Consider the following 18,619-nt stretch of genomic DNA (forward strand, 5'->3'; position numbering starts at 1 on the left):
GCTTCTGGCTGGCTGCTCAGGGTCCTGACAGTAGGCGGAGCCTGTCAGGACCCTGAGCAGCCAGCCAGAAGCCACTGCTGATGTTCCTTAATTGTGGTGTTTAGAAATCACCAAACCATCAGTCAACAAATTGGTTTCAGTGGTAATTGCCACCTTCATCCAGGACTGCCTAGTCACAAATGACAGCAAAGCTGATATAAATACCTGAAGTGATGCGTACACATGATTGGCGGAAGTCACATTATTGCCAACCACGCCAACGGTGAAATCCAGGTTTGGGCAATCCATATTTGTGGATTGGTCTAACCTGGACTTCACTGCTGGCGGGTATGGGTCGTTGGCTCGACACAACTTAGGTCAACCACTGAAGGTCGACATGGGCATGAGGTCGACATGCACTAGGTCGACATGGGCATTATGTCGACATGTACTAGGTTGACAGGAGAAAAGGTCGATATGAGTTTTTGGACTTATTTTGGTGTCGTTTTCTTCGTAAAGTGACGGGGAACCCCAATTAGTGCACGGTGTCCCCTCACATCAAGGTGCCCCGCTGCGCTCAGCGCAGGTTACTGTTCCCAATTGTAGTCCACGTGAATCGTAAAGTATGAAAAAGAAAAAAAGTGTGAAAACCTCATGTCGACCTAATGCCCATGTCAACCTAGTGCATGTCGACCTAATGCCCATGTCGACCTTCAGTGGTCAACCTAATTACTGTCGATCTAAGTTGTGTCGACCTAACGACCGTATCCCCTGCTGGCGTGGTTGGTAATACTGTGATTTCTGCCAACCATGTGTGCGCATCACTTCCGGTGACACGTCATCTGTAGTAATAGGACTGTGTCCCTTGTATTCATCTGATTAGATGCTGACACGGATTAGGCCGCACTGCCAACACCAGATGGCATATATTGAGATACCGATGAGCATGTGCTACACAAGTTTGTATAACAAATTTGTTCACAGATGGTCAGATGGTTTGGTGATTTATTGACTGCAATCTCTAATATGTAAATATAATATATATATATATACATACACATACTGTATTTTATGCTAAAACCCCATGAGCTTGTTAAGTACTTGTTTTATGATTCATTATAATTAAAAGAAAATGATATATTTTATTAGCCATATTCTTCTACAATACTTTCTATAAGCAGCAGACAAGACGCAGGATTTCATAAGGTGCTCTATGTAGCTTGTCATTAGTTTTCCTGTCTTGCTTGCGGAGGTCAGATGACCCTGAGAAAGCTTTTCATCTTCATGCTATTTAGACATTTCTTTCAACCAGGAATTTCTTTTGCTGAAAAATTTAGCAGCAATTTATAGTAGCAAATTACTTTAACACTCTCTACCATGCAAAGTGCCCTGAGAAGTTCCTGGTACTTCAAGTGGAAAATACACATTTTGAGGAGCATTGTGTAGCACAAAAGGCCACTGACCTTGTATTGTAAAAAATGTTGCTGGGATCAAATAACTGGACTGGAATATGTCCCTGAGGACATTCAGTAATGACTAGATACATGTATTGCTAAGAGTACATTGTTCCTACTTGTGTATCCACAGCCAATTACATGTGGTCAGGTACCTAAGAAATGAATAGACCTCTCTTTTGTCTTTTGAGCAGCTTCAGTGTACAATACCAGTTTCAGTATGCCAATATCAGCTTCAGTGTGCCACTGGCAGCTTCAGTGTACCAGTAGCATCTTCAGTGTACCAGTGCCAGCTTCAATATGCCAATATCAGCTTCAGTGTGCCAGTAGCAGCTACAGTGTACCAGTAGCAGCTTCAGTATACTAGTACCAGCTTCAGTGTACAATTCCAGCTTCAGTATGCCAATAGCAGCTTCAGTGTACCAGTGGCAGCTTCAGTGTACTAGTATAATGTTCAGTGTACCAGTGGCAGCTTCAGTGTACCAGTACCAGCTTCAGTGTACAATTCCAGCTTCAGTGTACCAGTGGCAGCATCAGTGTACCAGTACCAGCTTCAGTGTACAATTCCAGCTTCAGTGTACAATTCTAGCTTCAGTGTACAATTCCAGCTTCAGTATGCCAATAGCAGTTTCAGTGTACCAGTGGCAGCTTCAGTGTACAAGTAGCAGCTTTAGTGTACCAGTAGCAGCTTCAGTGTACTAGTACCAGCTTCAGTGTACAATTCCAGCTTCAGTGTACAATTCTAGCTTCAGTGTACAATTCCAGCTTCAGTATGCCAATAGCAGTTTCAGTGTACCAGTGGCAGCTTCAGTGTACAAGTAGCAGCTTTAGTGTAGCAGTAGCAGCTTCAGTGTACTAGTACCAGCTTCAGTGTACAATTCCAGCTTCAGTATGCCAATAGAAGCTTCAGTGTACCAGTGGCAGCTTCACTGTACCAGTGGCAGCTTCAGTGTACCAGTGCCAGCTTCAATATGCCAATATCATCTTCACTGTGCCAGTAGCAGTTTCAGTGTACCAGTATCAGCTTCAATGTACTAGTACCAGCTTCAGTGTACAATTCCAGCTTCAGTATGCCAATAGCAGCTTCAGAGTTCAATATTCAATATTGCAATACCAGCTGCAATGTGCATTATCAGATTTAATGAGGAACATCAGCTTAAAAGCTCATTCACACATAAACTCCGGAAAATGTTTTTGTTTTGTTTTTAAAAAAAAGGGGCAATCACTTACAAGGCAAAACCATGCCTTGTAAGTGATTGCCCCTTTAAAAAAAGTCAGAGATCTGCTGCCATCCCGCACCTCATGGCTATCTCGGACGCCATTACATCCCGTCCAATGTGTGTTTTAGCAATTCTTTTATTAGTGCATTTCCGTGTACTTTATATTCATGTTTACCAGTGCAATTTAGTATACTCGTAGCATGCATGACTGCATGAGAAATAGGTCAGGCCTCATTTTGTCATTTTAACAGTGGACCTAACATTTTGGAATATAATGGCTGGAATGAACAAGGAACCATTCATCCTATTATTAATGTGGTTTCTAGGCATTTTATTACACGATAACAGCTGATACCTACCTGAGCAAGCCCAACACTCCTGTGTTACATAAATAATACAAATGTGATTAAATAGAAATAAATACATTGATACATCTCATTTGTTTGTGGCAAATTATACTCTAATTAGATAGCAGAGACAGATCATTCATTCCACCACTATTTATCATTGCAGTGATTTCTGAAGATGGAAAGTCAACCCAAACATGTGTCACATTGTCATCCTCTGGCAAAGAAGGACTCAAGAAAACCAATTCAGGGACACAATGTGGGAAACCAACAGTCTACTCCACAGGAACAAAGGCGCAGAAACAGAAGGGTGTGTGCAGGACGACTGAGGTACCACTGTTTGCTCTCCTGCTCCTTAAAGTCACCTACATATAGTAGAAGCAGCCATATTGTGGGATGAGCTAATACTTACTTTGAACCTCGCGCATTAGTGAAGTCACCGGCTTTTACTGAGCAGATAGTCTGCATTCTCATGAATATTGGTTCATCCACAATTGCCAACATTTCTGTTAGGGATAAAATAGGCCACACCACACCCTGATCTGCTCCAGATAATCGAGCCATACCCAATTTGTGAGAAGCCAAAACCTTTATTGGCGTCCCTTTTGAATGTTAGCAGTTATGGGCTAATCCTATAAAATGGCTGCCTCCACTCTGTTGTAAGGACAGATACACTTTATTATGTACTGTGTATTGCACATACCTCCCATCTATCTACCGGCATAAAGAGGGACATCTGTGCCCAAAATTAGGCGGCGCCACCTCGCTACCAAGAGTCATGGCCTTGCAGGAAATACCTTGCCCACAAGCCATGCCACCATTTTCTGTCACTGTGGGGACATACCCAGCACTCTGGGAGCTGCTCGCCATGCTTCCAGTCCACCTCTCCCGTGACTGGATGACGTGTGCATGCGCACAGCATCTATTCACCGCTGCAAGTGAAGGGGGGGGGGGTCTCCCTACTCCCCCCCCCATCACTGTGGGACACTGCGGCCCATGGATGGGATGGCAGTAACAAAGCTAAATATTTATCTTATTAAAAACACGTTAAAGGTTAAAGAACACAGTACGCAATTGGCGCAAAAAGTACCGCAAGGGTACTCCCTTAACTATACCTTAAGGAATGTACTTATACTGTAAACCTCTGTGTAGTGGTAGAGTGTAAATGCAACACAGAATAACCTTATTACCTTTAAAGCTGTTCGAGCGTCACCGACGCTCTGAGAATACTTAACACTATAAGGAATACACAGATACCGTGCTCAGGGTCCAACGCCTAATATATATATTATGAATGATATACTTGCAAAAGAATTAATACAAATACAAATCATACACTACAATATAACATAGACTACCTAACCAGATAACTACACAGGAAATACAATACAATACAATACTATTTAAGGGAAAATAAGAGAGAAAGAGGGGAAGAGAGAGAGAGAGAGAAATGGCTCATAATAACAAGAAGATCAATATGATTTCAGAGAAGCTTACACATGTGAGGAACAATCGCTGCGCAGTTATTCAATGCTGAGAATCTTTGTGGAGAAAATACTTGACCTTACCCATACTGGCTGTCCCTATATACAACACAACCCTACAATACCGCATGGGACAGAAGCTAGACTCCATTTTGAGAAAACTCCCATGAAGACTGCAACACATGGTTGAAAGGGGGAGGGGAAAATACCCGGCAGCAGCCATTTTAGATTTGCAGGTCCAAACACATGGCACTCTCTGCTACCCCACAATCACATAGCAGAAGACACAAGACTCCATTTTATTCCAAACTGTCCAAGCCTCAGAACAATGCATATGTTCTGATTTTACAATTCCAAACCATCTAAATCACCTTTCACAATTTCAATCCAACTTCCTAGAACCATCTTATTCACTTTCACATTCCAAACAACTTCAGTATCTCAATAACCAGAGCATATTCATCACAAGACCAGATCACAATGTAACCACACATCTCAGCCTGCCATTGCTACCAGCACATGTTCAAACGTAACTGCATGGTGGTATTTATGATTAACAAGATATATTATAACTAACCAGCACAATCTATTTTAAATCACCATAGGCAAACAAATACCACAAATGCTATGCTACAGGTTGTCTAATGTCCCAGCTACCATCACAGATTCCCAGATCTATCACACAAACACCCAACAATCACACAACCAAGTTACAATATCCTATTTAAACCAGAAAGCAATCTGTCTATATTTCCTTATCTAGCCATGTGAATTCAATACTTAGCCTTTGGTGCCTGGTGATGATCCAGCCATGCTTCTGGGAGCTTTGTTCTGAGTGTAGCTTCATTACATCTGTTCTCTGAGGCCACCTGCAAAAACTGACCCCCAACCCCCCCAGACAGGAACTATCCTCCTGTGTGTCTGTTCCTAGGGGAGGGGTCTCTCTCTCTCCTTTGTATATGTTAATCAGGTTCAGCCCTGAAAATCTTAGTAAAAGGTTGGCTTGATCATCCATTGTTCTCAACAAAGTGATCTCAGCTTTTATACATATAATCATATCTATCCGCTGCAATGTCCCACAACTTCACAACCAGCATCAAACTAACCCACACATCATTCTGCTTGCTTTAATACCAAACATGATGGGCGCATCTGGTTCTGTTCAGATAATACATATTCATGACATCAATTCATCAGCCAATTCTAAATCTCCATGATGTCTGGTGCTTGACATTATTATAACCATGTACTGTATGAAACAAGCGCCGAATCCATCTCCGTGCCATGTCCGAGCAAATGCGTGTGTTTCCATATATTGCTGTGCTCGCTGCGCATATTTGCAAGTATATCGACTTAAATGTGTGTGTGGTTTGTATGTTCTCTCTATGTAATATTTTTGACTTTGACAGTCCACCCTTTGGCAGTCACCAATAACTGCCACTTCCTAAAACATTTCAAAAAGAGAAAAATATATGTCAGGGGTTAATACATTTACATGGTTGGGTAGGGGAGGAGAGGAGAAGGTAGAAAAAGGGTATGACCTAGTGAGATAGCAGAAGCATGTGTGTATGAATCCGTGCTTGGGGGTCATGTATCATCGTGCCGTACGTGTTTTAAATCAAGCTTCGAGGTATTGCGAAGTATACATTTGAATTCCTTCTTATCCCGTGGTACGGGTCTGTGGATGGGCTGTCAAACTTTACCGAGCTCTTTTCGGCTTTGGTTGTAACAAAATGGGGGAGCACATTTTAGTTGATGATACATGAATGGGGGTGATATGTGATTGCTGATATCTGTGCCTGTATTCCCTATCGACTATGTGTGTCATTACCTGAGGGTTGTAGAAATGAAGAAAAGACATCATTACGGTAAATGCGGTGGTATTCTATGTCAGGTAAATGAACATTCGTCGATTGAGGTCTTGTTTGGTGTCTGTTGAATGCAGTCTTCTTTGTGCTTTTGCCCATAAGGTGCGAGCAAAAGCTGTCAATGTCCATAGATTTACAAAAGTGTTGGGCTAGCGTAATTTTAAAATTTCTAGGGAAACTGGGGATCCATGGCATAGTTCATCAAAAATCTGTGTATCAGGTTGTCAAAACTTCTTCTTTAATCCATCTGTTGTCTGTATATCGGCTCATCAAACTCCTCGTCCAAGTGGGTCTTTTTACCTTGGAGAAAACGGAAAAACAGGTGAAAGAAACGGACCGTAGAAATCGCATTTTCATCACATCATTGTTTCTACCGTTGGGTCATAAATCAAGTCCATTGGAATTACAGTTTCCTCACTCCTTAGACTCATTACCTCAGGTAGTACTTTTCCAATATAACACAATCCTTCAGAGTTTGGGGCAAGCCGCTCATACGCCTTTCTCCCGCATATGAAATATGCATCATCGGGGAGAACATATGGGACGGAGTAGGACATAACCATATTACACACCTTCCATGTGAAATCTCCTAACCCTAATTCTTCCATCTGCTTAGTACACGTATCAGGTTGTACGATATGTGCACAGTATCCTGGTGATACCTCTCCAACTCTCGTAATCCTATTTCCTAAGGTATACCTATACCGGAAAGATTTTCCTCTACTGGCTATGTGGCGTACAAGCTCTGTATCTGTCGGCATTCTATCTGCTCTATATGAAAAGGTCATGGTTTGGTTACTCCATGACACTTCCCAATTTCCCGGCTTTCGGGGATTGGAGATGTTAAAACATAATAGGGACCTATCCACATGATATTGGTGGAGCTTCAAACTAGGAGGACTAGAGATATTAAACCTCCTGTCCACCGGTCTCCCACCCTTTAGCTCAAGTACCTCCCCTACCGTTAAAGGAAATGGTACTAGCCCTGATTTGCTATGACCTTGAGGTACTTGAGAGCATACCCAACAATCTGTCTTATTTAACACACTACCCACTAAGGAGTGATAGTCACTCAATGGATGCCGGTCCATGTGGATATTAAAACTGGATTGGCATTTCTTAATGCACCCATCCTCAACTACATTGTTACAGAGCCTACAGATACAGTTTTCTTTTCAGCTAACAATGTTTACAAATAACATGGCTGTTAGATCGTTTCCGGTACTCGCCTTTGCTCGGTGCTTGTGTTGCTATTGGAAATTTACACCTCCGTCTTAGTCATTGGAACCTTTCTGGATCCTTTCTCGACCTCACTGGTACTCTCACCGAAACAGACTGCTCGGGTCAACGTCATGGTCAACAGGAAAATCCATATCACAGTCTCTCGGGGCAAGTCCATCTTACAGGAGGAGAAAAGAAGAAATTTGTAATGGGGTACAGAAAATCAGTTTGAGGGGTAGAGAAACTTGTTACGATAATTAGTTCTCTCGTCTTGTTGTTCTTCTTGTTCTGCTGTCTTCTCAAAGGTGCTGTCTCTCAGTCTTCCAAACGAACATCCTGGTGATGCAATATTCCCTCCAAACCAGCGATCTTTCTGTAAGGAGCAAAAATCTTGCATTACCATTTGTCTAACTGATGGGTGACATACCATCTTTAAAACATGAAAGCATGAGTGAGAAGAGAGAGAAAACAACAACAGCAAAAAACAAAACAAAAGAGAGAGAACAATTTATATGCATGTGTATATTACTTAAATCAACAATAGCCATCAATAGGAAAAGAGAAAAAAAACATTTTTCAAACATTTTAAAACATTGTCAGATCATCAGGCTGTCATATCTACATGTCTAATGGTTTCCTTGCGCAGTCCCTCCCCCCCAGCACTTTCATATTCCATTGTCTGTATCTGGCCAGAATACATTGATGCGGATTGGTCATGCTGGGGTTTGGTAGACTTCTGCAAAGACCAAGTATATATGCAATGTTTGAATCCTACCAATATTCGTCAGAGATGGGGAGAGAGAAAAAGAAACATTTCACAGATACATTTACAACGTTTCACCCGGTCATTCCTGTGTCTTCAGGGAATGACCTCCCAATTCATTAACTATTACCTCAGGCTTACCATCAGTCCTAATGATCACCTTTCCTGATTGCACATTATGGGTGTGGCTCAAAATTCTTCCTATATGGTCCCTGTTTATAATTGTGTGTGTTTTAATTTTACTCATTTCTCTGTCTAGGGGGTCTGACTTTATGTGTGCTATTACAGTTGCTGGCATAATGCCCTTCTCTTTTACAAAGATAACAAACCCGGGGCTTCTTCCAAGTGTCAGTGACCTGAGGTTTTGGTTGATTTGATGCCTCCTCAAACGCTCGGATGCTCATCACCATCAACCGCTTTCCCTGTACCTCCCTGATTCCTTGGATACCATGATTATGTCGTTGTCTAGGGCGTTGATATACCTTCTGTGAATCTTTGATCATACACTTAGATCTTTCCTAGGATCTGGGAAATCAGACATGATTGATCTCAATTCTGTCCGGGACCAGGGATGGCGCATTGCACTGTCCTTGACGGGAATGATTCCCTGATCGTCAGTCTTCCCATTGGGGACTGTGATTCACCCTGACAGGACTAAACTCAATTACATCACCTTGTTTTGGTCTTACAATATGGGGTACATTTGTTTGTGCGTGATATAAAACTTTGTACGTACCTGTGGACACGACCTCACCTGACCCTCCGTTAGGGGGTTTGATTATTGCCTTTACCGATTTGGTCGCGTCCACCTGGATGTCTTGTGTGATGGTTGCTGGGAGAGGTGCCGACATCGTGCTGGGCTCACTTTCTTGTTCGTATTCCTGAGGGAAGTTTAACATGGGGTGCGACTTGCACAGGTTAACATTTGTAATTTTTTACACTTTCATTTTCATAAACATTGTTACATTTTACACTTTCATTCTTAAGACAGTTACTAAGTGCGTTTTTATCGTACAACCTTGTGCCTTTCTCCGCAACCACAATTCTCTCCATTGCCATGTCTCTCCTCCCAAGATGAAAGTCAGATATGTCAGTTACCTCTCTTTGAAATTCACTTTCCTGTTGCCACAGGTTTAAACAATCATAATGTTTGCTCCGTCTCTTTGCTGATTTAATGAGACATATCCTTCTCCTTAAATTCGTTAACACTTCTGTGCTGAAGCTACCTACTCTTGGGAATTTCTCCCCGTCATGTACTGTCATTCTCTCCCATTCATCACATAAAGCTTCTGTGTGACTTCCGTATTTCTCACACATTACATACCTTGCCGACCCGACTGGTCGGTTCACTGAATCAACCCGAACCGAGGTTGATCGCCCCCTACCTGAACAAGTGGCCCCCATAGTTCGAAGGTGTTGCTTTATTCAGCCAACCCTTACGCAAACCAAAATGTTCAAAATAGGCTGACGGTGGCGGTTTACCGAGAACCCCACTCACTCGCCCACGCCGACCAATACGACCTGATCACACCGATATGGTGCTGGCGTACTCGACCCAGGGCCCCTGCGACCTGAACCTCTATTTACTGGAACCTGTGAGGGTGATCCGAAGAACACTTACTCTTTCCAGTAACTATTGGTTGTTGGATAGTTCCTGAGTGAGCAGCGAACCTCCCTTAAAATAAAAAAAATTACACAAATCACGTTAGAATGTACAAATAGCGTTTATGACCTTCGTACACAAATAGTACCGGTCAGGTTTACTAATGTACACAATTACGTGCGGTCCAATCGTTCAGCACATAAGCAACTAATCTTATGTACGGAGCGACCAGTGGAATCGAAAATTACGGCTGCGAATTCCTTCAGCCAGAGCTTGTATGGCCTATATGGGTGTTGCACCAACCCTTTCTTGGTGTTGTGCCTGTGGACTGTATAGCGGACTTCCTTGTCTGCTGTACCTAAACCTGCTGGTCTGCTATGACCTCCTGGTCTGTTACAGTATGACCTCCTGGTCTGCTACACTCTAATGCTCAAATTGTATGTTTTAACCAGGGATGCCTCCCTAGCCACCATGTACGTCACTTACACGCATGTACCTCACGAGAACTCGACTTTTCTTGTGGTTCAACCTCAAAAATTGTAAAAACAAACACTCACTCACCACATATACACTTTTGTTTCTATTTCTATTTCTGCGCAGAAATTTCTCTTTAGACCAGATGTGTTACCAATTAGGAGAAGGATCTGTTAATTTAAATTTCGAATGTTAGAATAGATTTGCGCGATTTATCGCCTTGCGTTATTTACCGCGTTGCGCTATTTATCGCGTTGAAAAAAATTAACACTTGTGATTTGAGTTACGTGGGCGTACCCGTACGCTCCGTTGCGTAATATACGCTGCGTGCGTCGGCCTTTGTGTTGCATTCGCGAGTCTCAGTCTTTTGTTAGAGACACGTGTACGCTGGCCACAAAAATACAATTAGCACGTTTATCAATGTAGATGATCTTTAACTGTAATCATCTACCAAGCACCACACAGGTCTTTCCTTGTATCTCAGGTAAAGCTGTGCGTGTGTCTTACAATTTACCCCTTAATGTATTACTTTTACACTTTAACTATTTAAATAGCGACAAATCTCTCTTAGCACGTTTATCAATTCAAATGGCAAACAGGAAGGTGAGATATGTGAAAGTACACAGATGAAAATGCAATTCTAAATTTAATCTAATAACATACATTGATGTAAGCACACGCATATAGATTTTACATATAAGTACCAATCACTATTACTTATGATTGACTATGATATAGATTAAATAAATGCATTAAAAAACTCATTAAATGATGATTTCTTTTTGACAATGGATGGCTGATTATTTCCTGAGTCAACTGAAAATCAGCCGTTCAAAAAAAAATAAAAAATTTTGACCTTCCCAAAATGGCCGCTGCTCCTCCCCCTTCTACCTCCATGAGGGTCACACAAAATGGTGGACAGACCATGCGGCCTCTCCTGCCATAAAGAAAATCACCATGCTAGCTCCCAAAGTAACTTTTAAATGTACTTTTAAACCTACTTAAACAGATAAACAATCTAATCTTAATCAAACACGATATGATCCATTTGAACCTGGTTTTGCGACAATAAAAATACATTTTAGCATCTTAAATATTATGAGAAACGCCTTGTCCCTTAAAATTTCCTATCAGCGTCTTACTGATACCACAATACATTAACGTGGATGTTTTTTTTGTTTTTTTTTCCAGCATTTTGCGAGATGTCCATCATTAGCCGGTCAATTACAGCCGCGTTTGTAATGTACAGTGCATCATTAAGATCGTGATATCCCGGACCAGAGCCCCCATCTAACAAAGCTAAATATTTATCTTATTAAAAACACGTTAAAGGTTAAAGAACACAGTACGCAATTGGCGCAAAAAGTACCGCAAGGGTACTCCCTTAACTATACCTTAAGGAATGTACTTATACTGTAAACCTCTGTGTAGTGGTAGAGTGTAAATGCAACACAGAATAACCTTATTACCTTTAAAGCTGTTCGAGCGTCACCGACGCTCTGAGAATACTTAACACTATAAGGAATACACAGATACCGTGCTCAGGGTCCAACGCCTAATAAATATATTATGAATGATATACTTGCAAAAGAATTAATACAAATACAAATCATACACTACAATATAACATAGACTACCTAACCAGATAACTACACAGGAAATACAATACAATACAATACTATTTAAGGGAAAATAAGAGAGAAAGAGGGGAAGAGAGAGAGAGAGAGAAATGGCTCATAATAACAAGAAGATCAATATGATTTCAGAGAAGCTTACACATGTGAGGAACAATCGCTGCGCAGTTATTCAATGCTGAGAATCTTTGTGGAGAAAATACTTGACCTTACCCATACTGGCTGTCCCTATATACAACACAACCCTACAATACCGCATGGGACAGAAGCTAGACTCCATTTTGAGAAAACTCCCATGAAGACTGCAACACATGGTTGAAAGGGGGAGGGGAAAATACCCGGCAGCAGCCATTTTAGATTTGCAGGTCCAAACACATGGCACTCTCTGCTACCCCACAATCACATAGCAGAAGACACAAGACTCCATTTTATTCCAAACTGTCCAAGCCTCAGAACAATGCATATGTTCTGATTTTACAATTCCAAACCATCTAAATCACCTTTCACAATTTCAATCCAACTTCCTAGAACCATCTTATTCACTTTCACATTCCAAACAACTTCAGTATCTCAATAACCAGAGCATATTCATCACAAGACCAGATCACAATGTAACCACACATCTCAGCCTGCCATTGCTACCAGCACATGTTCAAACGTAACTGCATGGTGGTATTTATGATTAACAAGATATATTATAACTAACCAGCACAATCTATTTTAAATCACCATAGGCAAACAAATACCACAAATGCTATGCTACAGGTTGTCTAATGTCCCAGCTACCATCACAGATTCCCAGATCTATCACACAAACACCCAACAATCACACAACCAAGTTACAATATCCTATTTAAACCAGAAAGCAATCTGTCTATATTTCCTTATCTAGCCATGTGAATTCAATACTTAGCCTTTGGTGCCTGGTGATGATCCAGCCATGCTTCTGGGAGCTTTGTTCTGAGTGTAGCTTCATTACATCTGTTCTCTGAGGCCACCTGCAAAAACTGACCCCCAACCCCCCCAGACAGGAACTATCCTCCTGTGTGTCTGTTCCTAGGGGAGGGGTCTCTCTCTCTCCTTTGTATATGTTAATCAGGTTCAGCCCTGAAAATCTTAGTAAAAGGTTGGCTTGATCATCCATTGTTCTCAACAAAGTGATCTCAGCTTTTATACATATAATCATATCTATCCGCTGCAATGTCCCACAACTTCACAACCAGCATCAAACTAACCCACACATCATTCTGCTTGCTTCAATACCAAACATGATGGGCGCATCTGGTTCTGTTCAGATAATACATATTCATGACATCAATTCATCAGCCAATTCTAAATCTCCATGATGTCTGGTGCTTGACATTATTATAACCATGTACTGTATGAAACAAGCGCCGAATCCATCTCCGTGCCATGTCCGAGCAAATGCGTGTGTTTCCATATATTGCTGTGCTCGCTGCGCATATTTGCAAGTATATCGACTTAAATGTGTGTGTGGTTTGTATGTTCTCTCTATGTAATATTTTTGACTTTGACAGTCCACCCTTTGGCAGTCACCAATAACTGCCACTTCCTAAAACATTTCAAAAAGAGAAAAATATATGTCAGGGGTTAATACATTTACATGGTTGGGTAGGGGAGGAGAGGAGAAGGTAGAAAAAGGGTATGACCTAGTGAGATAGCAGAAGCATGTGTGTATGAATCCGTGCTTGGGGGTCATGTATCATCGTGCCGTACGTGTTTTAAATCAAGCTTCGAGGTATTGCGAAGTATACATTTGAATTCCTTCTTATCCCGTGGTACGGGTCTGTGGATGGGCTGTCAAACTTTACCGAGCTCTTTTCGGCTTTGGTTGTAACAAAATGGGGGAGCACATTTTAGTTGATGATACATGAATGGGGGTGATATGTGATTGCTGATATCTGTGCCTGTATTCCCTATCGACTATGTGTGTCATTACCTGAGGGTTGTAGAAATGAAGAAAAGACATCATTACGGTAAATGCGGTGGTATTCTATGTCAGGTAAATGAACATTCGTCGATTGAGGTCTTGTTTGGTGTCTGTTGAATGCAGTCTTCTTTGTGCTTTTGCCCATAAGGTGCGAGCAAAAGCTGTCAATGTCCATAGATTTACAAAAGTGTTGGGCTAGCGTAATTTTAAAATTTCTAGGGAAACTGGGGATCCATGGCATAGTTCATCAAAAATCTGTGTATCAGGTTGTCAAAACTTCTTCTTTAATCCATCTGTTGTCTGTATATCGGCTCATCAAACTCCTCGTCCAAGTGGGTCTTTTTACCTTGGAGAAAACGGAAAAACAGGTGAAAGAAACGGACCGTAGAAATCGCATTTTCATCACATCATTGTTTCTACCGTTGGGTCATAAATCAAGTCCATTGGAATTACAGTTTCCTCACTCCTTAGACTCATTACCTCAGGTAGTACTTTTCCAATATAACACAATCCTTCAGAGTTTGGGGCAAGCCGCTCATACGCCTTTCTCCCGCATATGAAATATGCATCATCGGGGAGAACATATGGGACGGAGTAGGACATAACCATATTACACACCTTCCATGTGAAATCTCCTAACCCTAATTCTTCCATCTGCTTAGTACACGTATCAGGTTGTACGATATGTGCACAGTATCCTGGTGATACCTCTCCAACTCTCGTAATCCTATTTCCTAAGGTATACCTATACCGGAAAGATTTTCCTCTACTGGCTATGTGGCGTACAAGCTCTGTATCTGTCGGCATTCTATCTGCTCTATATGAAAAGGTCATGGTTTGGTTACTCCATGACACTTCCCAATTTCCCGGCTTTCGGGGATTGGAGATGTTAAAACATAATAGGGACCTATCCACATGATATTGGTGGAGCTTCAAACTAGGAGGACTAGAGATATTAAACCTCCTGTCCACCGGTCTCCCACCCTTTAGCTCAAGTACCTCCCCTACCGTTAAAGGAAATGGTACTAGCCCTGATTTGCTATGACCTTGAGGTACTTGAGAGCATACCCAACAATCTGTCTTATTTAACACACTACCCACTAAGGAGTGATAGTCACTCAATGGATGCCGGTCCATGTGGATATTAAAACTGGATTGGCATTTCTTAATGCACCCATCCTCAACTACATTGTTACAGAGCCTACAGATACAGTTTTCTTTTCAGCTAACAATGTTTACAAATAACATGGCTGTTAGATCGTTTCCGGTACTCGCCTTTGCTCGGTGCTTGTGTTGCTATTGGAAATTTACACCTCCGTCTTAGTCATTGGAACCTTTCTGGATCCTTTCTCGACCTCACTGGTACTCTCACCGAAACAGACTGCTCGGGTCAACGTCATGGTCAACAGGAAAATCCATATCACAGTCTCTCGGGGCAAGTCCATCTTACAGGAGGAGAAAAGAAGAAATTTGTAATGGGGTACAGAAAATCAGTTTGAGGGGTAGAGAAACTTGTTACGATAATTAGTTCTCTCGTCTTGTTGTTCTTCTTGTTCTGCTGTCTTCTCAAAGGTGCTGTCTCTCAGTCTTCCAAACGAACATCCTGGTGATGCAATATTCCCTCCAAACCAGCGATCTTTCTGTAAGGAGCAAAAATCTTGCATTACCATTTGTCTAACTGATGGGTGACATACCATCTTTAAAACATGAAAGCATGAGTGAGAAGAGAGAGAAAACAACAACAGCAAAAAAAAAAACAAAAGAGAGAGAACAATTTATATGCATGTCTATATTACTTAAATCAACAATAGCCATCAATAGGAAAAGAGAAAAAAAACATTTTTCAAACATTTTAAAACATTGTCAGATCATCAGGCTGTCATATCTACATGTCTAATGGTTTCCTTGCGCAGTCCCTCCCCCCCAGCACTTCCATATTCCATTGTCTGTATCTGGCCAGAATACATTGATGCGGATTGGTCATGCTGGGGTTTGGTAGACTTCTGCAAAGACCAAGTATATATGCAATGTTTGAATCCTACCAATATTCGTCAGAGATGGGGAGAGAGAAAAAGAAACATTTCACAGATACATTTACAACGTTTCACCCGGTCATTCCTGTGTCTTCAGGGAATGACCTCCCAATTCATTAACTATTACCTCAGGCTTACCATCAGTCCTAATGATCACCTTTCCTGATTGCACATTATGGGTGTGGCTCAAAATTCTTCCTATATGGTCCCTGTTTATAATTGTGTGTGTTTTAATTTTGCTCATTTCTCTGTCTAGGGGGTCTGACTTTATGTGTGCTATTACAGTTGCTGGCATAATGCCCTTCTCTTTTACAAAGATAACAAACCCGGGGCTTCTTCCAAGTGTCAGTGACCTGAGGTTTTGGTTGATTTGATGCCTCCTCAAACGCTCGGATGCTCATCACCATCAACCGCTTTCCCTGTACCTCCCTGATTCCTTGGATACCATGATTATGTCGTTGTCTAGGGCGTTGATATACCTTCTGTGAATCTTTGATCATACACTTAGATCTTTCCTAGGATCTGGGAAATCAGACATGATTGATCTCAATTCTGTCCGGGACCAGGGATGGCGCATTGCACTGTCCTTGACGGGAATGATTCCCTGATCGTCAGTCTTCCCATTGGGGACTGTGATTCACCCTGACAGGACTAAACTCAATTACATCACCTTGTTTTGGTCTTACAATATGGGGTACATTTGTTTGTGCGTGATATAAAACTTTGTACGTACCTGTGGACACGACCTCACCTGACCCTCCGTTAGGGGGTTTGATTATTGCCTTTACCGATTTGGTCGCGTCCACCTGGATGTCTTGTGTGATGGTTGCTGGGAGAGGTGCCGACATCGTGCTGGGCTCACTTTCTTGTTCGTATTCCTGAGGGAAGTTTAACATGGGGTGCGACTTGCACAGGTTAACATTTGTAATTTTTTACACTTTCATTTTCATAAACATTGTTACATTTTACACTTTCATTCTTAAGACAGTTACTAAGTGCGTTTTTATCGTACAACCTTGTGCCTTTCTCCGCAACCACAATTCTATCCATTGCCATGTCTCTCCTCCCAAGATGAAAGTCAGATATGTCAGTTACCTCTCTTTGAAATTCACTTTCCTGTTGCCACAGGTTTAAACAATCATAATGTTTGCTCCGTCTCTTTGCTGATTTAATGAGACATATCCTTCTCCTTAAATTCGTTAACACTTCTGTGCTGAAGCTACCTACTCTTGGGAATTTCTCCCCGTCATGTACTGTCATTCTCTCCCATTCATCACATAAAGCTTCTGTGTGACTTCCGTATTTCTCACACATTACATACCTTGCCGACCCGACTGGTCGGTTCACTGAATCAACCCGAACCGAGGTTGATCGCCCCCTACCTGAACAAGTGGCCCCCATAGTTCGAAGGTGTTGCTTTATTCAGCCAACCCTTACGCAAACCAAAATGTTCAAAATAGGCTGACGGTGGCGGTTTACCGAGTACCCCACTCACTCGCCCACGCCGACCAATACGACCTGATCACACCGATATGGTGCTGGCGTACTCGACCCAGGGCCCCTGCGACCTGAACCTCTATTTACTGGAACCTGTGAGGGTGATCCGAAGAACACTTACTCTTTCCAGTAACTATTGGTTGTTGGATAGTTCCTGAGTGAGCAGCGAACCTCCCTTAAAATAAAAAAAATTACACAAATCACGTTAGAATGTACAAATAGCGTTTATGACCTTCGTACACAAATAGTACCGGTCAGGTTTACTAATGTACACAATTACGTGCGGTCCAATCGTTCAGCACATAAGCAACTAATCTTATGTACGGAGCGACCAGTGGAATCGAAAATTACGGCTGCGAATTCCTTCAGCCAGAGCTTGTATGGCCTATATGGGTGTTGCACCAACCCTTTCTTGGTGTTGTGCCTGTGGACTGTATAGCGGACTTCCTTGTCTGCTGTACCTAAACCTGCTGGTCTGCTATGACCTCCTGGTCTGTTACAGTATGACCTCCTGGTCTGCTACACTCTAATGCTCAAATTGTATGTTTTAACCAGGGATGCCTCCCTAGCCACCATGTACGTCACTTACACGCATGTACCTCACGAGAACTCGACTTTTCTTGTGGTTCAACCTCAAAAATTGTAAAAACAAACACTCACTCACCACATATACACTTTTGTTTCTATTTCTATTTCTGCGCAGAAATTTCTCTTTAGACCAGATGTGTTACCAATTAGGAGAAGGATCTGTTAATTTAAATTTCGAATGTTAGAATAGATTTGCGCGATTTATCGCCTTGCGTTATTTACCGCGTTGCGCTATTTATCGCGTTGAAAAAAATTAACACTTGTGATTTGAGTTACGTGGGCGTACCCGTACGCTCCGTTGCGTAATATACGCTGCGTGCGTCGGCCTTTGTGTTGCGTTCGCGAGTCTCAGTCTTTTGTTAGAGACACGTGTACGCTGGCCACAAAAATACAATTAGCACGTTTATCAATGTAGATGATCTTTAACTGTAATCATCTACCAAGCACCACACAGGTCTTTCCTTGTATCTCAGGTAAAGCTGTGCGTGTGTCTTACAATTTAC

General features: G+C 41.9%; 1 protein-coding gene across 1 annotated transcript in view; it reads left to right on the plus strand.

Annotated features, from left to right (window-relative positions):
* BAALC (BAALC binder of MAP3K1 and KLF4) overlaps positions 1-18,619 on the plus strand; it is a 125,027-nt gene that overhangs the window by 94,820 nt on the left and 11,588 nt on the right. The window contains exon 2 of the mRNA XM_063924240.1: positions 3,167-3,330. Coding sequence (XP_063780310.1) covers positions 3,167-3,330 — 164 coding nt within the window. The remainder of the gene's footprint in view (positions 1-3,166; positions 3,331-18,619) is intronic.

Source organism: Pseudophryne corroboree, chromosome 5 (genome assembly GCF_028390025.1).
Source record: "Pseudophryne corroboree isolate aPseCor3 chromosome 5, aPseCor3.hap2, whole genome shotgun sequence".
Classification (NCBI taxonomy): Eukaryota; Metazoa; Chordata; class Amphibia; order Anura; family Myobatrachidae; genus Pseudophryne; species Pseudophryne corroboree.